Below are 26,993 nucleotides of genomic sequence, written 5' to 3' on the forward strand. Positions count from 1 at the left end.
GGAAGGCAGGGACCGTGACGCCAGGCAGTGCATTTCAAAAGCAGGAGGAGGTGGAGGCAGCAGCTGTAGCCAAAACAGATCTTGGTCTTTGAATGCACAGCAAATGGGGCAAGAATAGAGCAGGATTTATAGCCTGGTTTACAACAGTGGTCCGTAAACCACGGGCACTGGTCTTGACTGCTCCAACGTAAAGAAAGAAATAGTGCTCACAAGTTCTGAGTAACGACACATGTAACAGGGGCAGTCCTTGAAAATGTGAGGACGTTTTACAGCCCATATCCTGTAGAAAAGCAGATTTTCTCTAGTTATCATCAAACACTGCTTGGCTTTAGTAGCCTCTAATTCTCTTAGTTACCCGTTAAACAAATAAAGAGGCAGGCGCTGGAAGCTGAAAAGCAAATAACAGATTTATTTGCTCCAGAGGAGAGCACGTCGCTTCGGACACACAGAATGTCGTCAGGAGGCGTTGTAACAATTTCTCTGCTGCCCTCCCTTTTATACCATTTTCAGTAACTTTATTAGTGGTCAACCATCCTAGGAATTCCTGCCTCCAGCCGGTTCCCACACGGACCCACCAGCTGTCATTCCCCCTCTCAAATCTAACAGATGATTGTCATCTTCGAGCTGGACATTCCAACAGGACCTAAAAGTGTGTGGGATCGGTCAGATCTAAATGTTATGTAAGTGATAAGATCAAGCATTTCTGTTCGTGTAACAAGTCCTGCTATGTGGGGGCAATAAAGTACGTCCACAAGGCTTGGTTTACAGCCTGGGACCAGATCAAGTGTCCAGGTGCAGTTGGGGGTTATCAGAAGGCCTTGCTCATGTGCAGAGGATGAAAGAACAAATGTGTTTTAGGGTGGGAAGTGGCTCCGGGGCTTTATCAGTCTGACAAGGTTTTATGACCTTAGTGCATTTGGTCATGCTGAATCAGGGCACCGGGGATGGTTGCAGGGTCAGGGTGAATCATAGGTGACTTACAAAGTGCGAGATGGCCGCGGCACCTAAAATGGATGCCGTTTACGTGTGGTCGATGGCTTCTTGTTAGGCAAGATGGCGCCGGTGATGTTCATGCTTGTCGATTATTTTCTAACAGTCACCCCTTTGAACATTCCCAAGACATCTTGCTTGTCTATTTTGGTCAGTGTCTACAGTATTAGGTGCACAAAGGGTTTAGACATAGGGAACACAAGGGCGGTGTGCAATTGGGTTGTCTATTGCGGTCTTTGGTGGCCTATTTGTATTACGGGCAGATGAAAACAATCCTGCTACCAATGCTGACAGAATGGGAAACAACCATATGTAGTCAATGTAATAGACCAGGAGGCAGTGCATACAAAATTACATTTGTCGTATCATACCTTTAGACCTGGAGATGGGCATATTTCTTAGATGATGCAGAGAGTTCATTCAAATACAAACATGATATCGGACAAAATGTTCTGGCAGGATAAGGACTATTAAGTACATTACTTGAAGTCTAGACTCCATGGGGATCCAAACTAGAGAGCATATTCATGCGGACAACTGGTGTTCTATAATTATTATTTTACAGAGTTAACACTTTCTTGGTTATTCATATACAGTAAAAGTGACCAATGCAAGATTTCAAAGGAAAATCTTTTTCTTGTCCAATTGGGGCATAATCAATACAAAGTGGTTGGGAGAGAAATTCAACCTAATATAAGTGATGGTCAGGTGGGTGGAAATGGTCAAAAAGGCTCTTCTTTCCAGTGTCTTTTTACAACGCGCCATCACTGGTAGGCTCTCATTGTTCTTCTTCTGTCGTTGGCGCTGTTCAGCACCGGCGGTGGAGCTATGCTTTCAGCTCTTATCCAGATTTCACGTTGCAGGGCATGGCCGTTCTTGCTTTTGGACCACAGTTCTTTCTGCCCTGATCCCTAACTAATCTATCATAGGTACCTTAGACAGGGTACCCGCACTCTATTCTTTATCCGTGAAGTCCATCCCTACTAACCCTATTCTGTCTGTGTGCTGTGTTTCTTGGTCAAGTCAATTAAAAAAAACTCCATATGAAAAAGGTGGTGTGCTTTGGAAGGTCAAAGGAATAGAGGGCGGAGTGGGGTCATATCTGATATGGACCAATGGGGGCAAAAATTTCACGCAAGTGGGCCCATCAATCAGGCTCAATGGGCTGGGACTTTCGGAAAGGGCTGATCAATAAGCTGGGGGCTCCTGGACAGCCCTTCTTTCTTTCATTTTCCTTGTTGGGAGTTGTGCCTCGTCCAGCACCTCTTTGCTCTGCGGCTCCGCCTTTGGTCCATGTCATAGGTGTTCCATGATCTGCAGCCAGGCTGTGCGTCACATCCGGCCCCTCTCCTCCGACAACTGCATGATATCTTCAAATAAGTACAAAACAATTTTTAGAGAACTGGCAGGGGAAGACGTTTACACAAGTCAATTTCTCTCTCCCAACCCCAGGTAACTGGGGAAACATTTATCGGTTGCTCAAAATGACGATAGCGTGGATACTTTTTAATCCTTACATCGGGGTATGCTATTAACTCACAAATCATTGCTGTGGTGCAGGTCTGCAAGCATTTCTATGAATTTCCACCATAATTTTTCTCTTTGGTGTTCATTCCTTTTACATTCGTGATTGTGGAAAGAAATCTAATATCTATCAATTACATGGTCTATCAAATTCAAACCGGCTCCTCGGCAGAGACTCGTCGTTCTAAACTAAGTTCTGTAGAGCTATATTTTTCTTCAGGGTCAGCTAACTAAGAAAAGTGTGATGTGCTATTATCATGGGCTTATAGGTACTCTTCCTAGCTATTGTTTACCATAAAGTACACAGGCTAAGCATTGTTCCATCCTGTCAATGTTTCCTACTTTTTAGCTAAACATTTTGGTTTCAGTACTCCTTCAGCAGGGTTTGCTACAACATTTCTTTTGCTTTGGTTCGAATCAATTTTTATAAACATTCTAATTTCTGCATCATCCTTTATATCCTAGCTACTTCATTAGTTAATGAGGGACTTGCGATATCCATACAACGTATATCTAGGGTGACCGGAATCTTAAAGTAAAAACAACTAGGGACATTTCACAAAATTGGGAGAAGGACTACGATCTTACTTCAAGCTACGAGTGCGTTCCTTAGCAGAGAGCTACAGAACACACAGTAAGAACTTACATAAATTGTGAATTTTAAACCTGGTGGCTTGCTTGTCAATTAAATCTTTTCGGGAAACAACGGCTAACTTCTATCAGTTTTAGTCAATTTATCTTTAAAAACCGGTACATGAGCTACATTTCTTAAAATTTTCTGGGACAGCTGGTACAAAACTGTGGCCAATCTGGAAAAACGGGGACGTTTTGGTCACTCTATTTATGTGCAATGGGCGTGGGAACGATGAAGGTTGTGTCACTAAGGCACTAAAACAAAAAGCCACTGACATATAGTTCCCTTTTAAGGGCAAGATTAGGGGACATCAGTCGTCTTACCTGTCTTTTCTTTCTCAGCCAATTTAGTTCCATCATTTTACAGAAAGGAGAGGTAGTAATATGGCAAAATGTGATATTTTGTTTCTGTCAATTTAAAGCCAATTAGATGTGTACCAGTGAGGTACAGTGTCGTCATTTATTCAAAAGTGAGCTCTCAGAGAGAGAGCGTTGTGCACAACAATAGGCTATTCAGTACACGCATAACATAGAGAGAGAGAGAGAGAGAGAGAGAGAGAGAGAGAGAGAGAGAGAGACAGAGAGAGAGTGTTTACAATAATAGGCTATTCAGTACATATACAACATAGAACAGTACAGGTCGGTTTACATATAAAACACACAAGCTGAGGGAAAACATAAATGCATAGTTTACATACACAGAAATATCGAATAGGGCGTGACAGTGCATGCATCAAGTACAAAAACCGAAGACACAACACAGAGTTGTTTTGGACAAAAAGGACTTTTTCATGCAAATTGTGTATTCTCAGTACTCTACTTAATTTATTCTGGGGTCAGGCTCCTTCTTTTCTTCTTTCCCAATAGTCGACAATTTTTAGCTGGTGGCCTATTTTAAAAATACTTACTCCCTTTTAATTGGTCGGACACTAGCCGAATCGTACTTATACTCACAGTGGGGTGCCCCAACATCTAGCAACGATGGTCCAGGCTGAGGTAAAGGAGGGATGTCAGTCGGACGTGTGACTGTACAATTCTTATTTTTCTATATGGATGGAAGAAGAAGGGGTAAATCTGAAACATGACAATATCTCTAACTTCTGAGTGGAGGAGGATTTGGATGAGCCCCAAACAGGGGGACTCTTCATTTCTCTATTTGGTCAGCTCACAGGTGCGCATTACTTTGGTCGCACACTTGTGATATCGGTTGGAGCCAGGCTCTATGTATTGCAATAATCCTTCAAGCTCTTGATGTAGGCTACCTTCCCATTCACTAGATTTAGAGAGAGACTCGTTTCTAAGTAAAGAACGTGCTATATTTAAAAAAACTTTAATCGTCTTTTGCATGTAGGTACCATGTTCAGGCCTATTTTTCTCATCCCATTAACCGTTCGATCAACACTTCAGTCATACCAAAAAGCATTCTCTTATCAACCCAGGCGTACATGACACATACGCATTCATACCATACAGTTTTTCACGCTCCCAGAGATAGCCTCTGCATACAACGTACCATCTCACAGTACTAGCCTACTTTTCGCGTGGAATACGGTGCGTTTAGCCCACTCCATTCTTCAGCTGAAACTTCGATGTAACCTAAAGAAAAAGAAAAGAGGGGGAGGGGGCAGCATTCAAAGCACATCAGCGCGCATTATAACAAAAATATTTTCACTTCCCATGTACCTGACTTATCTCTTGGGATGCAGTCCTTGGCATCTCGGCATTGAAGCCCAAAAGAACTGTTAGTGCGGCAAAGATAACCAATGGTAGGATGCTCACCACATAGATAGTCTGAGTGCGATATTACAGACCGCGTGTAGGAAAGGGTCAGTGGCTAGAGGTACTCAGTATAAGGTGAGGGGAGGGTGATGGATCAATGTTCTCATTGAAAAAAACGATCTACAGTGGCTTGGGGCCGTTCCTATTCGTGGAGCAGAGAAACTATAGGTGGTAGCAAGTTTTGATGGGTGCATTCGCGCTTTCAATGGTATGCATTTTTGCTACACGGTACAACCACTAACAGACTTGTCTAATGTCTGCATGGAGATCAGTTTTGCGAGCGGGTGGAGGACACAGCGCAGTTCTAGACCGATAACGCAGGAGCACAGTTGTGCCAGAAAATCGCAGATTCGTAATCGCCGAGGCTGGCAGATCTATTCATGGGGTCCATTAAACACGGACTAGGCCATGCCTGAAATGTTTGTGCAAGGCATACCAATCCATAACACACAAAAGAAACTGTGCCTTTCGAAAAAACGATATTATGCATTTGTGTCCGACTGCTAAAATACAGTGCCTAGAAATTACTTTCATATATAATCTAAACAGATGACCGCTGTGTTAGAAGGTTACGAGAGGTTAAAACAGAGCAGGACTTTCCTAAAAATGTTAATTCTAATCATATGACGTGTGCAAGGACATCAAACGCTAACATTTAAAACAAGCTTTCTTGCAATATTCTTTTTCGAGCCCTGGCTTTGGCCATGCAGGCAAATATATTCTAGAGAAGATTTTTCTCTCCTTTTTACTTAATACATTTATAACTTACTCCTGCCTAATGTTAGACCGGATGGCATTCTTTTGGTGAGGCTTAGGAGCATTTGAAAAACTCCTCGGAAACACGTGGTGTGTAAAACAAAGATTACAATGTTTAGGACTCCAATGACCAGAATGCACTTGGGGTTCATAGCTAACACATTTCAGGCTAATGTACTTCTTTGGGAACCTTACAAATGTAATGTAAAGGAAGATTCCTAGTTTGAAAAAGGCTCGCTTTTGCTCCTTCGAGGGAGCTGCTAAATAAAAGAGGTTCGATCTACTGTCCCCTTCATTGATCTTTACCAATTGCTTACGTTGTAGGGGCGTAAAATACAACAGATCTTGACTATTCTTTCGACATTGTTTCTGCGTACTGCATCTTTTTAACTTTTTATAATCGAGTTACTTCATTTTACTTGCCCTTTTAAATTAGAGTTCCTTCTTTACGTATTTGTCCCTCAATGAGTCATACATTATGGGACAAATACCATACTTTTTGTTCAACAAACAATTCAAGCTAAAACAACCATTTTCCAATAACTTCAGAAAAGACAGGCATGATGGATATCGGTCAAAATAATCTCTCATTTAATCCTAAATTCAGACAAGGAGTCTGCATTTCCTGTCCTTTACTATTTGCAAATAGTAACCATTATTCAAAAAACTACCAATCAATCAATATTCATGTTGCTAATTCCATATTTCTCGTGAAGGGCTATTCCTAGCGTTTCCATTTTAGCGGGGTCAAAAGATCCCATCAGTGGCCTACTGATTTACTCTATTTTATGCTATAGTTTGCTAAAAGCTACAGCGACTAATCCATATTTCATATTCATGTCCTTTTTATTAGGGGGCCCTCCGGAGGAACCGGATGACTGACCTCTAATAAACGGTCCGGTCCAAAACAATCAAACAATTTTGAGAAGACAGGCATGACGTACAAGCGGTCAATATGAATATCTCAATATGTCGTGGACAAAGGTCCGCACTACCTGTCCTTCGCTGCCGCCAAAGAGGGAATATTCCTATTCTATGCTTGTTTGCAAGCAGGGAATATCTCAAAAAGAACCAAATATCCTAAGAACCAAATAACCAAAGAACCAATTAGCAATCAGTGGGGAGAAGATAGGCATGACGTATAATCGGACAAATGAAGATCTCAAATAATTATGGACAAAGGTCCGCACTAGCTATCCTTCGCTGTTTGCAAAGAGAGAATATCTCAAAGAGAACCAATATATCGAGTAGCAAACGAGGCTAAACAAACCAATCAATGCGTAATACTAGTATTTTCCGAACCACACAATCAATCAATCAAACAATTCAATAGTCGTGTACCACAACCTTACCCGAACCACGTGGACAGTTCTTCGCCTTCCCCTTCCAGTGCCTGATCGTCCTCTTACTTCAATTTTACCGCAGCACTCCTGTGGGATCCCAGTCAGGACCGCAGGTCACTCGAGAGAGGTGCGTTCGGAACCGGTGAAGTTTGGAGGATCGGCTGCCAGACGAGGGTCTTTCGGGCAGGTGCACTTTTTCCGATCGTTGCAGTCGTTCACTCAGTCGTTAGGACCTCTCGACTGGACCCGCATGTCTCTGATGGGCGCCACGTTGGGATGCCAATTGTAGAAAAGCAGATTTTCTCTTGTTATCATCAAACACTGCTTGGCTTTAGTAGCTTCTAATTCTCTTAGTTACCCCTTAAACAAATAAAGAGGCGGGCGCTGGAAGCAGAGAAGCTAAGAACAGAATTATTTGCTCCAGAGGAGAGCACATCGCTTCGGACAAACAGAATGTCTTCAGGAGGCGTTGTAACAATTTCTCTGCTGCCCTCCCTTTTATACCATTTTCAGTAACTTTATTAGTGGTCAAACATCCTAGGAATTCCTGCCTCCAGCCGGTTCCCACACAGACCCACCAGCTGTTGTTCCCCCTCCCAAATCTAACAGATAATTGTCATCTTGCAGCTGGACATTCCAACAGGACATAGAAGTGTGTGGGATCGGTAAGATCTAAAGGTTATGTAAGTGATAAGATCAAGCATTTCTGTTTGTGTAACAAGTCCTGCTGTGTGGGGGCAATAAAGTATGTCCACAAGGCTTGTTTTACAGCCTGGGACCTGATCAAGTGGCCAGGTGCAGTTGGGGATTATCAGAAGACCTTGCTCATGTGCAGAGGATGAAAGGATAAATGTGTTTTAGGGTGGGAAGTGGCTCTGGGGCTTTGTCAGGCTGACAAGGTTTTATGACCTTAGTGCATTTGGTCATGCTGAATCAGGGCACCGGGGATGGTTGCAGGGTCAGGGTGAATCATAGGTGACTTGCAAAGCACGAGATGGCTGCGGCACCTAAACGGATGCCGTTTACGTGTGGTCGATGGCTTCTTGTTAGGCAATATGGCGCCGGTGATGTTCCTGCTTGTCGATTATTTTCTAACAATCCTGAATAAAGAATATCTTGCAGAGGCAGCGCAAGCGGTTCCTAGGCAAGAGCTAAAAGCAGCTGGACTGAGGAACAGTGAGAACTTCAGGCACTCCTGGGTGCCTCCTTTGACGTTTGGCTACACCGCGGTGCTGAGCAACAGTCACACGAGGTGCAGAGTCCTGTAAAAGTACCCAGTGACAATGCAGTCCCTCTTGAGTCACACCTCTGTGGTCCCCGAGGAGAGAACATGCTGAATGAGCTTACAAGTGGCTGAAGAGTCCACAAATGAAGTTATATCCATGGCAACCTCACTACTCCTAGATCCCCAGGCAGAGGCTCTTGACTGCAGTCTGACAACTTACCTCCTAGAGCACCGGAGCAATCAGGACCAACTTGCAAAGCATGACACTTGGTGAATCTGATTAAGGTCCATGTGCATGGGCATCAGTGTATCTGTTGTCCTGCTTGTTTGATGACTGCATGTTTCATCGTCTGTCTGCATATAGTTGTAACTCCATTGTGCCTGTGTGTCGGAATATCGTTAGAAAAAATACTAACAAAAAAATCTTGCCCTAAATATTGTTTACAAAAATATTGCTCCATTCAGTGTAGATTTTCTATTATTAACTTAAATACCGCAATATTTATTGTGAGCAATAATTCGGACACAATATTCTGATAGCTAGTGGCTTGCCTGTGTAACCGCCTTGAGGCGTGTTGATCTGTGTGTGCAGGGATATGTGAAGATGTACATCTGGTTTGCATATGCACATGTATATTGTGTGTGTCCATGTGCATGCTCTATCCACAAGCCAAACCTACCCATTGACGTTGCCAACGCTTCTCTTGTTTATATACTTCAGTATATTTGTGCAGGTTTTAGCACCTACATGTAATATTGTGATCTGCTCTGTAAGGTCAGAGTAATTGTATGGCACAGACACAAAAAGAAGAACAAAATCAGAAAACATTAAAAAGCAGAGCTGAAAATGGGGCAAATGTGTTGCATAACTTTATTTCAATAATTATCGAAAGCAGTGCATAAACACATTCAAGTGTCCAGATCAATATCGGCTTCACACCTGCACAACATAATCAAGCTAAAATGGTTTACTATTTGACATTCTTTTCATTTCTATATGATTTTATTAAATTGAAACCATTAGTACCTACACCAAGGCTACCCACACAGGGAACATTTAAGGCATGTGTTCCAATACATGCATGTTGGTGATTGCAATTGAAATTGGTATTAATGTAGTGCTTACTGCCACTGGTTAAGCGCTGAAATCCTTTCATAATGTGGAGAACAATGTTCCATGGGCTCTGCCTGTTAGTGATTTAGTCGAGCATAATGGTCACAGTTAAGAATGAAGTTTCCTTTCAGCGTTGTGCGATTTGTAGTCATTCTTTTCAAACAAACTGTGATATTGGTGTACAAGTTCTATATGTGGTTGTTAATTTCATGCATTTAAAATGCCACTCTATTTCACTGTAGTAGTAACATTGGCATGCATATGTATTTTGTTGTCTGTTTAGGTCTGGCCTACAGACAGCTTTAGCAGTCTTGTCAGCCTCATGTTTACAAACACAATCAATATAAAAATACATAAATTTACACATACACAGAAGGGCTTTCAGCCGGCCATCATCATCCATTGGGCTTTTCAAATGTCATTCCCAGTTTGCTTCCGCCCCCCACTGCATACATTAATGGGGTACTGGGCCAGGCCGCTACAGCCACTGGCTGCCCTTCATTGTGAGTAACACGATTCAAAATGGCCTCTGTACTCTCTCCTCTACCCTGTGCAAGACTATACGGCCAATCACAGGATCTAATAAAAGTGCTTTGAGGCGTGAGTCAAAGCCTTAATATGGATGCTCGCTCACCCTTTCATTTATGCATAGTTTATTCTATTTATAATTAGTCATCCCTTTCATCTCCATAGCAGCAGGTCCTTGCCATGCTCGCCACCTCCTGTGCGCCCTTCTGATAACCATCAATGGACGAGTGGTATCTCGTGAGGCTATTAAGGGCTTCTTTATGTGACTTTGGCATAGAGCAGCACATCAAGTCACCCTGCTGCGCTGCCCTACGCCAAAGTGAAAGAGCAGGAATGCACAGTATTTAAGCTATACAACGCATTCCGGTCCTTTCTTCCTATGCTGGTGACGTTTCGGCAGCCTAGCACCAACACAGGCACCCATGCCCCATGGTGCAAGGGTGCCTCCGTTGTATTCAGGATTGTTTTTGTGCAGGAAGGGGCACCTTCCTGCACAAAAACAATCCTAAGAGGTGTTTTCCTCTTTCTATGTGTGCTGCAGAATGACGAGGAGAGATAAACATATTTCTACTTGTTACGCCGCACCTCGGGAGGCCTATGGATTTGGCATTTTCCCAGGTTTACATCACTTTGTAAATCTGGGGTGGTGTCAAATTCCATGGAAGTTGCGGGTAAGACCCACCGTAGCACAGAAGAAACACTTCCCGGGCGCCAAGTGAGGCAACGCAGTGATTTGTGCTGCGCAGCCTTACTCAAGATTCCTGAGGCCACGCATGTGCCACTTGACGAGGTGAAAGAGTGACGCAGGGCTCTCAAAACTGAGCCCTTCTCAGTTTATCAAGAAATACTTGCCAACCTAATGATAAAATCCTCCTTTCGTTTTTAAGAGCTGCAAAGAATCGTCCTCTCACAGGCACCATGTCGATAAATGAAGAATGACTGGAGTTGTGGTTTGTTCGGTAGGAGCTTTTCTAGTTTCCTTTCATCCCCTTCTAGCCTTTATTGTTCATCCATTTTATCTCTTTTTTTCACTTTCCTCGATGCTACTTTCCTTTTTAGGTCGTTGAACTCTTTCTCCATTCTAATTTTGTATTTCTTCATTTGCAATTTCTCTTTTCCTATCTATATTATTTCCTTCTCATTTAATCCCATGGCTTCCGAAGGTTCAGGTACAACCTTTTGCAGTGCTGGCTTTATTATTTTGTACCACTGTACAGCTCCATTTTGTTGCCTTAGCCCACCTGTCTTCTAAATATTTTCGGGAAGTGGACATTAAGGTTTCCAGTTACAGCTTCAAGTCTTGTTATGGATGTTAAAACTAAAAAGTAGGAAGCCATCCATTTCATCTTGTAAGCACATATCTGTGAAGAGACCTGAGTCAAGCTGGAGACTCTCGATCTTTAAAGACTAAAAAGGGTTTACCTGTTTTCCACCTAAAATCTCCTCAGCTTTAATGTAAGTCAGTAGGGAAAATAAATTCACCAGATTTTTTTCAAAATATTAGGCAGTGCTTAATTTGAGCCGGTGGTTTCCGGTTTTCAGCACCAGCACTTAATTGTCAACACTGGCACTCGTGACAGTCTGCCACAAGGTTGCGCTGTCTGTCTTCTTTAGAGATTAGTACAACAGTTAATTATTAATGACATATACATTAAAAATAACTATTGTCTTCCGCCCAAGCTATTCGTATAGCTTTGGGGGGCAGAAATAGTGCACAATGTCACACTTGTAGGAGTGTGATGGTTAATGTTTGTGTCATTGGCATCATGGCAGTGGCAATGTGTGGTGCAAGGTGCAGTGGCCTCGCGACGAGAGCCCTGGCACTTATTCTTTTTACAAATTAAGCACTGCTAAAATATTAGCATGTATGTAAGTGCTTCGTGCCCTTCTGCCTGCTGAGCTCATCGTATTATTTATCGGAGTGATACTATAGGGGATAAAATACAGCCTTGGCTGCACCCTGTGTATATTAACAATCTGGGGAATGGTGTGAAAAGCTGGCCTGGGTTCCATCACACTTAATTTGGGACTCTCTGCAGCTGGCGCTGAAGCTGCTACTGTATTTTGACAGCCTTCGTTCATGGCAGGCGCGTTCGAAACATCTACATTTGCACACATTCCTTTCTAAACAAAGCTTGCTTCCAACCTTAATAATTTGCACAAAGCATCTCCTTTGAACAAACAATTTTCACTCTTGACTTGCTATTATAACTGGGGCTTTGGCTCATTTCTAATCACTCCTAAAAGGTCTGGTAGGAGCACTGGTGCGCAAGAAGAATTTCTCAGGATCACACAGTGCAATCCAGTTAAAGTTGAGACTAAAATCCAGGTCTCTTTGCTCTGCAGTCAACAAATAAATAGTATCCCACATTGCCTATTGCAGTGCTCTGGCTCAGTATTAAATTATATATATTTTTTTGTAATCATATGCCCATCATGCAACATTTTTTCTTTTATTTATTTGTATTCTTTTTACTTATCTTGTAAATGCTTGCAAAAAAGACAATAAAATGTTGCACAATGTACGTCAAAGGCAAGCCCTATATGTGTTGTATTTTAATACAAACATATTTTTGCCACTTTGTATAGCACAAATGTGTCCCAGAGGCACCGCAGTGCTATACATGAGCACTAAATTAAGTTGGACAAGGACATTTTTAAAACATTTTTATTTGGACACAGAGGTGCATATTTACAAGCCCCTTGCACCACTTTTGCGTCACATTTCCCATGTTAAAAGTGACGCAAAAGTGCCGCAAGGTGCTTGTAAATCTGTCCCAGGGAGTTTAGGAATCATAGGAGGTTAGGCGAGGCTGGAACCTGCACCTGGTTTCACACTTACAAAGTCAGCAGCTCTGGATGTTAGGCCACATCTCCTCCCTCTCATTGTGCTCTAGTTAGCATAACACTTGTGCACCGTTCTACATGCCATTATTTGCGATGATAAATTGTGGTCTACAGAAACAGTCAGTGTACCCTGTTAAAGCAGCAGGAGCATTAGATGCAGTGGGACTGACTGAGAAGCTGCTCAGGGGTGACAATGGCGCCGCCCACTGGAGGAACAGCAGAGCTACATCTGTTTCCTTAACTCTTCAATGACAGATTCTTTTGTAATGCTTTGCCACTCAGACGGGATTTCTCCCTTTTCTGAAAATTTTAGACCAAAGTGTGTTTCTAGATTGGACCTGAAATGGGACACAAACCATCTCCAGTATAACTGCGTTGAGGCATCTGGAGTGATGCTCCAGCACGCATACTCAGGCCCTGCATCTCGGTATCTCTTGTAAGGACATGTTCTCCCCTCACTTAGTACAAATTCCAAATCACTAGATACTAAAGACGTGCAGATATCAATAACAAAGTTTTCAGTGTTATTCCATCTCCAACCAGCTAGACCTTCAGGGCGATGGAACTGTACACTGTGGTCTCCACCATGGCCTGGGATTGTGTTTGTACAGACAGCAGTGCACATGGGACACTTTACCCAGCAACCAGAGAACTGATCAAAAAACACGTCATGAGGTTTCTTTTCAAACTCCTCAAAGCCATCAGCCTTTTCAAACCCCTCCCTCAGACCTTTAACAAGAGTCGTCAAAGCCTTAGTCATGGCTTCTTGTAGGATCTGAACGTCTGGTACCTCAAGTGCGTCAAAAGCAGTGAGATCACTTCTATCAAAAATGAGAAAACGTCTAATTTGTGCGCAGAATTCATCTGACCAGGTGGATCCTTTCCTACATTTACCTTTAACCTTTTCAGTGACATCGCCAATAATTTTAAGAACGCTCCTTTCAAAGGAATCAAGAGTTATGTTTAAGTTATTATTTACCATGTTCTTGTTTTCAACAAAACAATAACTGTAAACTTTTTTTTTTATAAAACGCTGAAACGCTTCTTTGGGCTGACTGATGTAGCTCATATAGTTCTCAAAGTTTTCTTCTTCTGCTAAAGACTGAAGGAAATGATATTCAAGTTTTGATCTGTTACCATTGAAGGCTGCACAGTTTGCGCGCATATCCCCTGCTATGTCTATCGCAGTCTTGTTATAGACTGCCTTAAGGATCGCCGTTTTCAGTATTTTACATACAAAATCAACAAATGTCACGATGCGAATTGTTCCTTCACAGGACAGTTTGAACCTGAGAAAGAAATGCTCCTTCTTGCTTTCAAAATGTGCTTTTGGGTCATTTGCTTTCTGAAATGATTCAGACATCTTATCAAATCGTTTTGCTGCCAATTGGCACAAATATAAGGAGACATAAACTTTGTAGTCATCTTGGAATCTAAACTTTGAGCCATCAAATGCAGACTTCACTTTTCCTTCTATGATGTTCAGAATGTCGTAAAAGTAAGAAAGACGATAATTCTCATGTTTCTGCTCTTTCTCTTTGATGTATTCTGATACATCTTGTTTTAGGGACTCTGTCACATTGGTAATTTTGTTTAGCTCGAACATTTCTAAACGTTCCTTCCATAAGACTTTACATTTTCGTTTAGATGAAATGTGGTTAGAAAACTCCTGGGTTAAGTCGACCCATGTTGCAGACTCTTCGAATTTGTTAACTAGATTAGAGTGGCTTTTAAACTGCTCTAGAAGGGTGTTTTGCATATCCACCTTAACATTCGGCTTCTCTGCAGGGGGGATTGAAGAAATAACATTTTGAAGCCAAGACTGCCAGATGCTATCAAATATATTTTTTAGCTCCTCTTCCCCCAGTTCCTTACCTTTAAAGCCCAAGGCTGTTTTTTTGCTTTCATCAAGCAGTTGCTTTTCATAAATTAAATTAATTTGGCCTAATTTGCTTTTATTGTTTTTAACTCTGATTTGCTCTTCTGCCATTTTGATTGTTCTTTCGATGAGATCATACTTAATATTTGTTAACCTGTTTTCAGTATTTCCTTTCCACTGAATTAACATCTTACTGTCTTTGTCTTCCCTGAAGAACGTTTCCATGCTCTTCATGATGGAATCACATTTTTCCTGAACCCCCCTCTCCATGTAAGTTCTGTCTACTCTCTCGAGTTCATCGTTTCCTATATCAATATTCAGCTTGTTTTGTAGATTGAGAAAAACCTCCCTCAACTCCCATGCCCATGAATTATACATGTTTTCTAACTTCTTGTAAGTTGCAATCTCCAAGGAATTCCTAAAACTGAAGACAAAATTTTCATTCAACAAAGCGGCCCATAGATCCTTTATACGCAATTTGAGATCTGACATCTTCAACATGGTGCACTGAGCATCTCTTTTTGCAATCGTGAGAATAAGGCTTTTCAACTCCTGCACATTTTGACTGTAGCTGGGATTAGGAGGCGCCATTGGCCCATCTCCTTCCCAAAGATGGGCAAAGTACTGAACATGAGAGTTTACATCAAATCTGATGACGTCATTAAAGCCTGTCAGGTCACAGCTCTCTTGTTCTGCTGCAATCCGTGTCATTTTATCCAGCTGTTCCTGAAGGACTCTTCTTCCTTCCATGTTTTTTTCTTTTGCTGTAATATCTCCAACATTTTGGTGCACAAACAGACAGCTTGGAGAAATGTTTACCCGCTTCATTCGCAGAAAGGCGTGGACTGCGATTTGGAGAAAATGTTCCATTTCATTAGGATTCTCTCCATAGATGTTGATGAGAGTCATGTTTCCAAGTCCTATGACAAAGGTGGCCAGCTCATTGTCATAGCTGCTACCTGACTGAAGATTTGCCTTCCCAGAACCCTTCAGCCCCTCTGTGTCGATGACAAGCATATAGTCAAACTGCAGGTCAGACCTGAGCTTGTCGTCCACCTTGATCAGTTGCATAAAGGCTCCTCGCGTACATCTGCCTGCACTAACAGCAAACTGGAGGCCAAACATGGCATTCAGCAAGGTGGACTTTCCACTGCTCTGAATGCCAAGAATTGAAAGAACAAACACTTTAACATCTCCAAGCCTCACAATTAATTGATAAAGGACTGCATCAATCCATTTTAATGGTACGTGCGAAGCATCCCCATCCATCAGCTCAATGGGATGTCCTGATAGCATCAGATCTGCTGCAGTTTGTGACAAGACATTCAAAAGATTTTCCTTTGTAGGCTTTGTATCCAAAGCCTCGTAAACCTGACCCACTTCCCTGAGAACGTGTTCAAGGCCGAACGTGGAATCTTCAATATTAATGGAGAGTTTATTCAAGCGGCTTTCATAGGTTTCCTCTGAGTCCTTGTTTCCTGGTTTATCTTTATCTCTGCTCTTCAACCATAAACTGTGATATTGTTGATACAAACTCTCAAGAACAGGGGATATCTCTCTGTCAAGGAAGAGGCTAAACCACTTCAGGAAGTACATCTTTTTTGAATGGGATCCTGAATTTAAATACTCAAGAAAGGCCTTCATGAATGCATTTAGGGGGAACGCCATTTTGAGCTGCTTGTTCCTGATGTGATGATTTTCTGACTCAATGGTACTTTTCTGCTGCTCAATGCTCTTTTCCATTTTGCCCTGGAGGCGTCTCATTCCCTTATCATTCTTACACCAGGTGTGCCAAAGTTCTCCCTGGAGAGGAAGAAATGTCTTTTTCATGTCTAATATATTTTTCTCTTTCAATATCTTAAGTACGTCTTGTGCCATGTGCTTGCCTCCTCTGCATTCTTCTGCACTTTCATCTACAACAATCCCATGCTTTTGGGCGATTTGTTCGCACTCCTCAAGACTGCGAGTGTTGGTTGGATTCTTCAGTAGGCGTTTTATTGTAGCTGTCAGCTCACTGATAAAAGCTGCTTCGTTTCTGTTCTTTGCAGCTATTTTTACTTTAGTTTTAGAGTTATCAAGTTGAATATTTTCTTTATCAGCAAAGAGACAGATCAAAGGAGTTGGCGACTGAAAACATTTTTTCAGGATAGATTTGCTTTTTTCATTCTGGTCATTTTCTGATAATAGAATTACATTGACAGCTGCTATTTCATTCAAAAAATCTAATTGCATCTCATGGTCCCTCGCATCTCCGTGAAGATTCGTGAAAGCGACACAGTCATCAAAGCTGTCGTCATCTTTTCCGCTGGGGCAATACCAGGCTATGTCCACCACACCGTCCATCAGAAGGCAGTCTGTGCTGGCACCTTTGCAATGGCGGTGGAAGAATATGCCATGCTGCTGTTTGCTCAAGAGCTTTGACAAGATTTGAGATTTAGAAGAAAGAGAAGGACCAAACCTCATGAACGACACCAGCGGCAACCTGGCTTCTGTAATGGGCTTCTCTTTACATGCATTTGTTTCTGTGTCTTTTGTATTGTTTGATTGGCTCACCCATTTCTTATTCACCTGGCGAAAGGACCACAATGGGAATTCAATCTGTGATTTGCTGGGATTTGGTACTAAAAATGGCAGAGCGAACTGGCAAAAGGCTAGTTTTGTTGAAATATATTGTCGCATAAAATCATCCGCACAATGAAAAATTGCCATCTGGACGTCCATGGGGTGCACCAGAGTCTTTTCCTGTGGTGCAGTATCAGAAGGTTCATTGCTACAAAAACAGATAAAATCATCAAGTGTATCACCAGGTTCATCTGTTCGATCAATACCACTGGTGGCACTCTCACAGTCCATGCCTTCTTCACCTTTATCTTTGCATACCAAATACTTTGCCTGGTAGTCCAACATCATCAACTTTTGCAAAAAATAAAAAGGAAGTTCTCTCTCTGTTACCGGCTGGCTTTCAGAGAGATATGACTGACAAATAACGTGGAAGTCTGACTTTTTCAATTTTCTTGGATAATAATTTTCAAGATTAAGGCGCTTAATCAGATCAGAAAAACCTTGTTTTGTGATTGTTTCATGGTTTTGAGGATTACTTTGGGGCACATTTCCAGATTTTAAAATAACTTCCTGACATACTGATTCCAGATCTTGCCTCACTTGTTCAGCTTTTACATCATCCAGAGTTTTGTCATTATTACCGCATATTAGCGCATTCAGATCTTTTTCCAGAGTGGTCCAGTCACCAAACTTATCATGTGTGTTGAGGACATGAACAACTTTGGGGAAAAGAGTTCCTGCCATTTGGTCTTTAAAGAAGAGCAGTCGGTCTTGCTTCTGTTCTGGAGACACTACCTTGTTTTCCACTGTTACTGTCAAGGCTTTTAGAAGGGAAAAGGCTTGTGCCTGTAAAATAGTTTTTTCTCTTAGGGCCAGATACTTTGTGTTTGCTGCTGTCATTTCTTCAATTATGAAATCAATTTCTGGCTTGCCAAGAGGATGCTGAAAAGTGCTACTTTGTGCACAGTATCCTATGCACTTAACAACTGACAGAAAAATACATTCTTTCTCTACTTGTTTGGTATTTCTTAGAGTCTTTAGGAAAGAGGACAGTGAAGACCTCACCTTCTCAGTAGCAGCTATCTTTGAATCATGCTTTTCTGATTGACTGCCTTCCTTAGAGTCATGTATTCTTTCCTTTATGTCATTCTTTGATGCCTGTAGAACTTCCACCAACTGATCAAATCCATTGATACTGATGTCTTGATGTTGCTCGCTTTCAGACTCATCTAACCACTCCCTAATGATGGAAGATCCAGGAAAGTCTTCAACTGAATCCATATGAGGTTCAACAAGGCAGCACATCAGCGATTTAATATTTGCTGTTTCTTTCCCAGATGAATCTTTGTGTTTCTTGACAATATTAATCAAGAAATCCTGAAGCACTGGATCTGAGAGACAGATACCAACCCAAATGCTGTCGTTTTTTACCTTTTCATTCAATTTTAGTTTGAAATCATCTAATTTCTTTAACTTCTCCTCAGCACTAGACACTGGCCAGGATTTCATATCAAGCAAAAGGTGTTTAGCTTCATCTGCAGCACAAAGTAGATTTTGTCCAGGTAACAAAACTGCGTTTTGGTTTGTTAGGCGGTTGTAGGAATCCAGAAGACACGTGGACAATTCCTCAATATCTTTAAAATCAGCTTTGTGGTTGTGAAGTATAATGTCCCACACTGGTACAAACTGAGACCCTCTGTCAATCACATGCCAGGTTTTGTTATTGCAGACAAGACCAGCTTTCCACTGCTGAAGTGAATCTACTTCTTCTGGACCACCTGTTTTGGAAACCAACATCTGAATCTGTTTCTGGAATGTTTCCTTCTGCGTTCCAGTGAAAGATGCTGCTGCGCTTTGATTTTCTCCATTGACGGCCACCCCCACATTTAGGCCATAACTGGCACCTACATGTGTGTTCAGCGCTTCATTTGTCATTTTTCTAACTTCATCAAGATGTTCTGCTTTGAAGCCTTCGGATGTGGCTTTCCACCAGTAGATCCCACCAAAATGAAGAGGGCCCTTGTTTGCATGGGAACCAAACTGATGAAAAAAGTTAGCAACTTGACTGTCCCCTATATTCTTATCACCATCTTTGTTAAGACTCAGAAACTGTTCAGTTTGTTTTAACTGTGTTAGGGCAGCATCAGAAAGTCGAAGATGATTCATTTCAAAGTATCCCGAGGCTAGGGGGATGTAATTAAACTTGGTTGTACAAATGTAACTGTGTTCAGAATGGGATTTATGGTCTGTTTCAGATTCTGAAGATGTTTGGTAATTGTTACCGGTTTCCATCTGAAAATCCCAAAAGCCCACTTGTGCTGAACAACTCAGGCTAAATCCACATTTTTCCACTCTGCGTGTGAACATTAACTCAGCTGAAGAAGAGGAAAATTCTTTCTGCTGAAATACAGGACTTTGTACTGGACCTTGCAGCCTGAATTCTTCCGGAATAGTAATTAGATGTTCTCGCTTCTCCAGAGAATCTTCAGGTCTTGTGGTCTTGTAAACACCCTCAAGCGCAAGGCCTCCTGATGCATTTCTCAGTACTTCTTTATCAGACAGACAGATGTGCTTCTTGTCAAATTCCCCATCCATAATGGTTAGTTTATTGTGTAGGTCTTCCATCATGTCCTTTAAAGTTTTCCCAGATGACACCCAATATTCCCTGGGTATGTCCATAGCTTTTCTTAGCTCTTCTTCTTTTGTCGTAACAAAAGTGTCCTGATGCGTTTTACTATCAGATTGCATTTGTTTTAGCTCTTCCAACAATGATTTTTCATAGTTCTTTCGTTTTTGCTGATTTGCTAAATGTTTCTCTTGCCACTGTTGTCTTTTTAGGGGGGCTCCAGGAATATCAATTAGTTTTTGAAGTGCTTGCTTTTCCCATTCATGCTGCACATTACCTTCTAGCTTTTTGTAATCGTTTAGTTCAGCATATTGCAAAGTGTCCACATTAGTTATGCCAAGCTTGGATTCTAATATAGGTAACAAATATTCTGGATTTAGCCCCACTTCACCAAGCGTCATTTCAAGTTCCTTCTTTCCAAGGTCTTCTGCAATTGGCTCTTGAGGAAGCTCAATGTCTTTGGACATTTCTAGAAAAAGAGAAGATCAATTTTTTTTTTTTTACATTTGTATTGAGAACTGTCACATAATTCACTTAAATCACTGTTATCAAGAGATACAGACAAAACGAACATTGACAAAGCCAAGGTAATTTTTCATTATTTAATGTCGCATTAATTTTCGCTTATTATGAGTACATTTTCTTTTTTTCACCTGGGGCTACACTCCAATGAGACTTCTCAATGGTGTTTAAATGCTCCTACATTTCAATCTGACTTGCAGCTGACATCTTTTTTTATTAAATAAGAAATTGAATGCCCTGTATACCCTGTTTACACTCATACACAAGTTGGACCTAGAGAGGGGGACTGGACAACCAGGTTGACTAGAGACCTGCAGAACTCAGAAGAAATGTGTGGTTGGGGGCCCTGATCCACTCTGCAACATGGATCGAGGCACATATCTAGAAATCTAAGATGGTTTTAGATCATAGCAGATGCAAACCAAAAGGGCAGAAATAAAGGACAACTTTACCATTAACTAATTAATTTACTGCACTCATCGAACCTAGGTCTAAAATTAGAAGAACACTACTAGGCCGATTACGATGTCAGGCAAAAAGCCTCCTCCTGACAGTCGGAATCTACAAGACCGTGTCAGAACCCTTCCGACCGACTAGGTCAGTTTACGAACCGATTACAATGTTCGGGCTTGGTTTGTAAATCATACGGTCTTTCTGAATCGTTCCGATCAACTCTCGTAGAATTTGTGTTGGTCTGACCTGCATCGTACAGCTCTACGGACTGCGCTTTCGGCTGAGGGATCATGTTGTCGGTTTCCAACAGCCTTTCCTAGTAGGTTTGTCCGACACGAAAAGGCAGTTGGAAAATGACTTTTGGGGCCCCTAGCAGTCCCTCCTTCATCCTGCAGTATCCAGTTGGGGATCGATCTGGTACCTAAAGGACACCCCAGTAAAACTGTGCACTGTGTGCCAGTCACCATGGAGTGCCTGCGACAGGGTGCAGTGTTTTCTGCACATCTCCCATTTCCCCATAGGAGCCTCTGTTGTCAGGCGAAACACAGGCTCCAATAGGAGTCAGGTGGAATCCGACTGAACAGTGTTCGGTCGCATCGTAATCGGTTGGGAGGAACCGTCGACCATGAGTCGATCAGTCCTGATTCTGAGTCAGTGTTGGGAGGAGGAAACTCCGACTGACATCGTAATGAGGCTTAAAGTTGAACTACAAGAGCTTACAGAATGTTATGATATGGAACCAGATATATTAGAGGAAAAGCTAACAGGATCTCACAAATCTGTAGAAAAATACGAAGAACAAGAAGGGCTATCTCGAACTGTTTAAATTAACTGTAAATGATGGTTAAAAAACACACATTTCAAAAGAATACTTTAAGAAAGAGCTTAGCTGTATTTAAATACACTTAGGTGGGGAAACAACCTTTACAACGCAACCATTATATCGCACTACATTTACAATGCAGTCATTACATCTCAACATACTTCACAACGCATGTCACTACAACGCATCCATTACATTGCATGTCGCTACAAGGCATGACACTAAATCGCATGTCACTACAACGCAGGCATTACATTGCATGTCATTACAACGCATACCATTACAACACATAAAACCCCTACACTATCCAACACTTACCCTACTGTTGCACATCCCTGGAGCTAGAATAGTAATTTTTACATATTACACTATCCAACACTTACCTTAAATGCAATGTAATGGTATGCGCTGTAATGGCATACGTTATAAAGGTATACTGCGATGTAATGAAATGCGTTGTAAATGTAGTTTTGAAAAGTTTGTTGTAGTGTTATGAGATGTAAATGTATGCATTGTAAAGGATGTTGCGATGTAAAAACTGGGTTGTAAAGGCATGCGCTGTAAATGTATGTGTTGTAAAGTCATACATTCCTCTTGGGTGAAATAAACCAACAACTAAAGTCAATGTCTCAGAAAGTGGTGACAGTGGTAGAGGTGCCGACAAATGCTGAAACAAACTTTGGAGGAAGTAAGATAAATAAAGACATAGCCCAGTCTCGCTGTGTCCCATCCTGTGCAGTGTGGTTCTGGGGTAGTAAACACTGTGCAGGATCTTTAGCTGAATCAACCGAAATCTAGCCCAAATTGCTACCCTCCTCGGACCTTGCATTGCCTCCACCCAATCCTCTTCCTTTAGTAGGCCAAGGTCTTGTTCTCATTGGGCTCTCAGGCCCTTTAAAGGATCCGGCGAATTATTAATTAACTTATAATATATTGTTGAAATGGCTTTGGAGCGTAATGGTTCTGTCAGTAACCTATCCTCTAGGGGGGATGCATCCGGAAGGGAGGTTCCCTCCCGAATGTAGCCTTTGAGGGTATGGCCCAATTGTAGGTATCTCAGCCATTCTCCAGGTTCCAGTTCATACTCCTGCTGCAGGGTTGCAAACGTGATGTAGGCATGGCCTCGCCAGATGTCCCCCAGTTTCTCTAACCTCAGCAATTCCCACTTGTTTAGGCTGTGCATTGAGCCCACCCTTTGCAATTGTTTGCTGTCCCGCAAATGCATCATTCCTGTTCATTTCCCCCCCCAGCCCATGTGCTTGGTGACGGCATACCATGTTCTTACTACTGCTTGCATGTGCATTGGGAGATTTTTTAACCTATCTTTATCATATAGGACAGATAGGTATCCTCTTGGCCCCATGGCCTCTTGGTCTGCACTGTAGGCTGGTTCCTCCCTGTCAAAGAAGACTTTCCATGCCTTTGCTACATCACGTTTTACCAGTTTAAGGCCTAGGAATAGTAAGTCACGCTTGTATATGTTGCCCCCGTACGGGATGTCTCACCCCAAAACTTCTCACATACATGTAATTACACCCCGCCAGAACTTCGAGAGTGCCGTACACTGCCACATTGTATGTAGAAGGGTACCATCAGTGGTTCGACAATGCAAAGAGAGGGGAGTCTATTAGAACAGCATGTCAGAGCCTGTATCTGGTGTAGTAAAACCTTAAACCCTATGAAGGTATTTAAGTTGTATGAGTTGTAATCATGCCACAATGGCTGCGCCACGTGGGGACTCCAGTGCCTCTGCTCAATCTTCATAATCTAGTGGGCACAGATCTTCCTGCCGGACCTCTCGCATTTTGTTGAGTGTAGTGGGGCTGTTTGTCACAAGTGTTCAATATACCTAAGTGATCTTATGCTCTCTGAGTTCCCCCATAACATCCCCCATAACTACTTTAGCCTCGATAGGATTAAAGTCCGGTATAACTTCCTGGTACACGAGGTAGGGGGAGAAGGAATGGCGGAATTTAAGGTATTTATAAAATTGCGAGCTGGCATATCATATTCTTGCTGTAGTTCCTAGAAAGACTTTAAGGTCTGCCCATGGAGAACATATTCCACTGTAGATATACCAATAGCCTCCCAGCCCCAACAGCCAGACAGCACTGTTAGCTTCCCTCGTTACCCCATTTGATGCAGCAATTGTTTCCAGATCATAAATACAGTCGCAGTTGCCGGAGGCAGCAATTTGAGTGTTGGACCTCTATAGCGGATCGTGTGTAGTAACATATTGCCCATCAACCAGCGTTCAACCACATATGCTGGATCGCGTCCATCTCCGTACCACCAATCGTTCAGGATAAGAAGGTGCGAGGCCGCATAGTATTCCTGCATGTCTGGCGTTGCCAAGCTCCCAAAATATGTAGGCTGGAAGCATGTTCCCAGTGCTACCCGAGCTGTGCACCGCCACCGAAAAAGTGTCTACGAGTTGCATTTAGTTGTCTAAACCAGAGGGGTGGTATTGGGTACTGGTGGTTTTGAAGTTGGTATAACAGGTGATGCAGGGAGACCATCTTGAAAATGACAGATCTGACAAACAGGGAGAGTGGTAAATGTGACCAGGAGCGGGTCTGCGCCCTAATCTGCACCCACAACAAGGCCAAATTCCTTTCCCAGGATGTGAGCTGGGAAGGCAACAGAAAGGCCCCAAGATACCTAAACCCGTCCTGAACCACCATCACTTCACATGCCCATTTGGCATGGTCCCCGCAAGGGCAACAAGAAGGATTTCTGGGCATTCATATACAGCCCAGAGGTCTCCAAACATTTGCATCATCCTAAGCAGTCTTGGGCTCGACCTGTCAGGTTGCGTCAGGAAGAACAAAACATCATCCGCATATAGGGTAATGCGATCGGAGACTTCTCTGGACAATTCAAAACCGTGGATTTGTGCGTCCATCCTCACCCAGGCTGTGAGCTGCTATATGGCCAGCGCAAAGATATATGGAGAGAGAGGACAACCCTGGCGAGTACCCTGCCCACTGGAGAAGGTCAGTGATATTGAGTCCGCGATGCGGACAGAGGTGGTGTTGTCGCTATATAGAAAATGAATGTACATAGGAAGGCGGGCTGAAATTTAGTCGACACAGTAGTGCCAAAAAGGTAGGTCCAGCTAAGGGAGTCAAACTCCCTGTTGATGTCGGCCAGGAGGAGCGCCGCTGGTTATTCAAGGTGATCTACTGTCGCAATGGCATTGTGTACATGGCGGATATTATGTTGGGTAGCGCAGCCTGACATAAAGCCGGCTTGGTCGTAGTGAACTAGATCTGTAATATATGGTACTATGCAATTGGCGATAACCTTAGCAAGGAGTTTGGCCTCCACATTAAGAAGCGATATTAGGCGATATGAGGCATGGCGGACAGAGGGTCGACCTGGCTTTAAAAAAAACACTATTTCTCCATGGCGTTAGTCTCGTGGAAGGCACTGGTTATCCAGAGCAGCATTGAGTGCTGCTAGATATGGGGTCGTCATTAAGTACTGGTATTTTTTGCGAAATTTGCACAGGAAGCCAATTGTGCCTAGTGCCTTTCCCTCTAGAGTTCCTCATCGGTTAATTGAATATTCAATTCCTCTCACCGAGTCAGCCAGGGCTTGTGGAGGCATATCATCTATGAATTTGTAGAAAAGAGATGGCGAAAGGGTCACTTTAGGAGCATATAAATGTGCCTAATAACCTGCAAAGCTTGCTGCAATTTGTAAAGGATCGGTAAGTAACTCCCCAGCAGGACTACAGATACTTGGGATAGATAAGGGGCAGAGCGGCCACTGACAAAGGCGAAGTAACAGTGTGCTGTCATTGTTCCCCCCACTGAAATATCCTGCTGCGGGTAGCCAACCATGTCATTGTAGCCTCTTGCATCAATTTGCTGGCACATACTTGCTGCGCATGAAGTAATTGTCGGTGTGTAGTGCTTCCACCCCCACCCCGCCTATGCGCTCTAGATCTATAAGCTGGGCTTCTGTCCGTGTCGTGAAGTGCAGTATGCAATGTCCACCCCATAGTGTTGGTTTCATTGCATCCCACAAGGTCACAGGTGACTCCACTGTCCCAGCAATATGAGAAAAATAGTCTGTGATGGTAACATGCATGTTTATTTTGTATTGCTCACCTTGTAGATGCCATGGCAACAATCGCCAACGGAAGGAGAGACGTCTAATGTCTAGCTGCAAATCTAACTGTATGGGAAGTGATCAGAGAGGCCTCTAGGCAGAATCTCTGCCGTCTCGAGTCTATGGATATGGGTTGCAGATATAAAGGCATAGTCTATTCAGGAGAAAGACCGGTGTAAGCTAGAGAAATTTGTGAATAATTGGTCGGTTGGGTGGAGTCTCCGCCAGGTATCCACCCAATCCATCCCCTGCATTAAGGACTGCAACTTCGACTCCTGCGTTTCTGCTGGCCTCCCTGCGCTGTGCCATCTATCAGTATGAGGGCACACAACGTTGTTTCAGTCCCCCCAACTATTGTCAGACCGGGGGGATTTCTGTCCACAATATCATCAGGCATTCTATTAGATTTCATACTAATGGAGGAAGGGCATATATACTTCCCAGAACGAGCAGCTCGCCATAAAGTGTGCCCTTGACCATGATGTATCTACCCTGAGCATCAGACCATGTCTTGTCATGAATGAAAGGGGACTGTGGTGAATCATTATTGCCACACCCGAGAGCCTCTAGTAAATCTGGAGTGAAAACATCTGGTCATATCCAAATTGTGCCAAGCACGGTGTCTTATTGCCCAATGTAAAAGCAAGACGTGGGCTTCATACCATTTAGCCTGATGTAGTACGGCCCCCCTTTTCATTTTATCTAAATGGCCACGGACATTCCAGCTGAAAATGTGAAGTCGCCTATCATAAAGCTTAGTCATACCTAGTGGTGAGAGTGACGGTGATAAATGTGAATGGGAGATGATGCATAGATGGCATTTTTAAATGAGATGTTGCATGTATGGTGTGAAGATACTGCACTAAAACAAACAGTAACTTTCCCAAACCCCACTTCTCCTCCCTCCTCCCCAATACCTCATGAACATTGAAGCATCTGTTGCGGCATGATAGGAATCCCGACTTCAATGGGGGTCAGGAACTACCTTCTGCCAATGGACCACAAAAGAACTTCCCTTGTACATACAAGTGTCTTCAAAGTCAAGGGAATACACCAATAAAAGTAGCCCAAGTGGCAATGCCGTTGGTGTTATGAACAGTGTATTTTGCAATGGAAAATTATTAGGATGCTGTCTTTCATGTTATATCCTCTGCCAAACGTATACAGGACTTGCTACGGGTCTTCGAGCGTCTCTTGGAGCGCGACCTGCGACAATGTTTATCATTAGCCGGAGAGATCTTGGGGCCAGACAACGAGTCCGAATCTATTC

At 42.7% G+C, this 26,993-nt stretch overlaps 1 protein-coding gene across 2 annotated transcripts in view; it reads right to left on the bottom strand.

The window, feature by feature from the left end:
* Positions 1 to 389: 389 nt before the first annotated feature.
* LOC147709569 (interferon-induced very large GTPase 1-like) overlaps positions 390 to 26,993 on the bottom strand; it is an 81,676-nt gene continuing 55,072 nt past the window's right edge. For both annotated transcript variants that reach the window (XM_086928087.1, XM_086928088.1), the window contains exon 3: positions 390 to 20,275. In XM_086928087.1, coding sequence (XP_086784213.1) covers positions 12,963 to 20,275 — 7,313 coding nt within the window. In that variant the 3' untranslated portion in view covers positions 390 to 12,962. The remainder of the gene's footprint in view (positions 20,276 to 26,993) is intronic.

Source organism: Lissotriton vulgaris, chromosome 6, assembly GCF_964263255.1.
Source record: "Lissotriton vulgaris chromosome 6, aLisVul1.2, whole genome shotgun sequence".
In the NCBI taxonomy this organism is placed as follows: domain Eukaryota; kingdom Metazoa; phylum Chordata; class Amphibia; order Caudata; family Salamandridae; genus Lissotriton; species Lissotriton vulgaris.